General features: G+C 53.6%; 1 protein-coding gene across 1 annotated transcript in view; it reads left to right on the top strand.

The window, feature by feature from the left end:
• The window catches only part of LOC103617986 (AP-1 complex subunit sigma-1A), a 3,174-nt gene extending 923 nt beyond the window's left edge, over positions 1-2,251 (top strand). Inside the window, exon 2 of the mRNA XM_008636334.2 lies at positions 1,759-2,251. Coding sequence (XP_008634556.2) covers positions 1,759-2,137 — 379 coding nt within the window. The 3' untranslated portion in view covers positions 2,138-2,251. The remainder of the gene's footprint in view (positions 1-1,758) is intronic.
• Positions 2,252-2,282: the final 31 nt, after the last annotated feature.

Here is a 2,282-nt window from a genome sequence, read left to right as displayed (position 1 = left end):
TTTCCTCAAAAAATCCACCTTTTCCCCCCAAAATCCACATTTTCTCCCCCAAAAATTCAGCCTTTCCATGAAAAATCCAAGTTTTCCCCCCCAAATCCACTTTTTCCACCTAAATCCACCATTTTTCCCCCAAATCCACCTTTTTTCTCCCAAAATCCACCTTCTTCCCTCCAAAAATTCCACCTTCTCTGACAAAACTCCACCTTCTCCCCCAAAATCCACCCTTTTGCCCAAAAAGCCACCTTTTCCCATCAAAATCCACCTTCTCCACCCAAAATTCCACCTTCTCGCCCTTCCAAAAAACTTCTCCTCTGGTGGGTTTTGGGGTCCACCCCAATTTTGGCCCCCACCACCACCCCATGATAGGTTGACCACAGTTGGGTTGACCATGATGAGCTGACCATGGGTGGGTTGACCATGGGTGGGTTCACTGCAGTTAAGTTGACCACAGTTGGGTTGGTTGACCACGACTCAGTTGACCATGGGTGGGTTGACCACAGTTGGGTTGACCATGATGAGCTGACCATGGTTGGGATTGACTATGGTTGGGTTGACCATGATGAGTTCTCCACAACTGGGCTGACCATAGGTGGGTTGACCATGATGAGCTGTCCATGGTTGGGTTGACTATGGTTGGGTTGACCATAGGTGGGTTCACCATGACTGGGCTGACCATAAGTGGGTTGACCACGATTGGGTTGACTGTGATGAGCTGACCATGGGTGGGTTGACCATGATGGGTTGACCACACTGGGTTGACCACGATTGGGTTGACTGTGATGAGCTGACCAGGGGTGGGTTGACCACAGTTGGGTTGATCGTGATGAGCTGACCATGGTTGGGTTGACCATGATGGGTTGACCACACTGGGTTGACCACGATTGGGTTGACTGTGATGAGCTGACCAGGGGTGGGTTGACCACAGTTGGGTTGATCATGATGAGCTGACCATGATGGGTTGACCATGATGGGTTGACCACGACTGAGTTGACCATGATGAGCTGACCACAGTTGGGTTGACCAGTTGGGTTGACCATGATGAGTTCACCACGACTGGGCTGACCATAGGTGGGTTGACCGTGGTTGGGCTGACCATAGTTTGGTTGACCATAAGTGGGTTGACCACAGTTGGGTTGACCATGATGAGATTGACCACACTGGGTTGACCACGACTGAGTTGACTGTGATGAGCTGACCATGGTTTGGTTGACCATGGTTGGGTTGACCATGATGGGTTGACCATGATGGGTTGACCATGATGAGATTGACCATGATGAGTTGACCACAGTTGGGTTGACCACGACTGAGTTGACCATGATGAGTTCACCACGACTGCGCTGACCATAGGTGGGTTGGCCATGGTTGGGGTGACCATAGGTGGGTTCACCATGATGAATTGACCACAATTGGGCTCACCATGGTTGGGTTAACCATGTTGAGTCGACCATAATGAGTTGACCACAGTTGAGCTGACCGTGATGAGCTGACCATGGTTGGCTTGACCATGATGAGTTGACCATAATGAGTTGAGCACAGCCGACTTGACCACATTGAATTGACCACACCGGCTTGACCATGGTTGGCTTGACCATGATGAGTTGACCGTGACTGGATTGACCACATTGTGTTGACCAAACTGGCTTGACCACGATGGCTTGACCATGGTGACATCTGAGGCCTCCTTGGGGACATGTTCCCATCCCCCGGTGGGTTTCGGTGCCCCAGGGGACGTCCCCACCCCAATGTTGTCCCCTCCAGGTACGCCAGCCTCTACTTCTGCTGCGCCATCGAGGGCCAGGACAACGAGCTGATCACGCTGGAGCTCATCCACCGCTACGTGGAGCTGCTGGACAAGTACTTCGGCAGCGTGAGTGGGGACACGGCCCTGGGGGACACCTCAGGGTCACCACGGACACCTCAGGGTCACCAGAAACATCTCAGGGTCATCAGAAACATCTCGGGGACATCTTGGGGTCACCAGAAGCATCCCAGGCTCATCAGGGCCACCCCAAGGTTCACCAGGAGCACCCCAAGGGTCACCAGGGACACCATAAGGGCCACTCTGGGTCACCAGGAGAACCCCAAGGGCCACCAGGAACATCTCAAGGACATCCCAGGGTCACCAAGAGCAGCCTAAGGGTCACCAGGGCCACCCCAGGGTCACCAGGAACATCTCAAGGACATCTCAGGGTCACCAGGAGCTGCCCAGTGCCCCTTTTCTCCCCACCCTCCCCCATAACCCCACCGACCCCCAAATTTTGGGCTGTCCCTGGGGGTCCTGC

The sequence above is a fragment of the Corvus brachyrhynchos genome, unplaced genomic scaffold (genome assembly GCF_000691975.1).
Source record: "Corvus brachyrhynchos isolate BGI_N302 unplaced genomic scaffold, ASM69197v1 scaffold596, whole genome shotgun sequence".
Lineage (NCBI taxonomy): Eukaryota > Metazoa > Chordata > Aves > Passeriformes > Corvidae > Corvus > Corvus brachyrhynchos.
The sequence above is the reverse complement of the archived record's forward strand: the minus strand, read 5'-3'. Positions and strand labels throughout refer to the sequence as shown.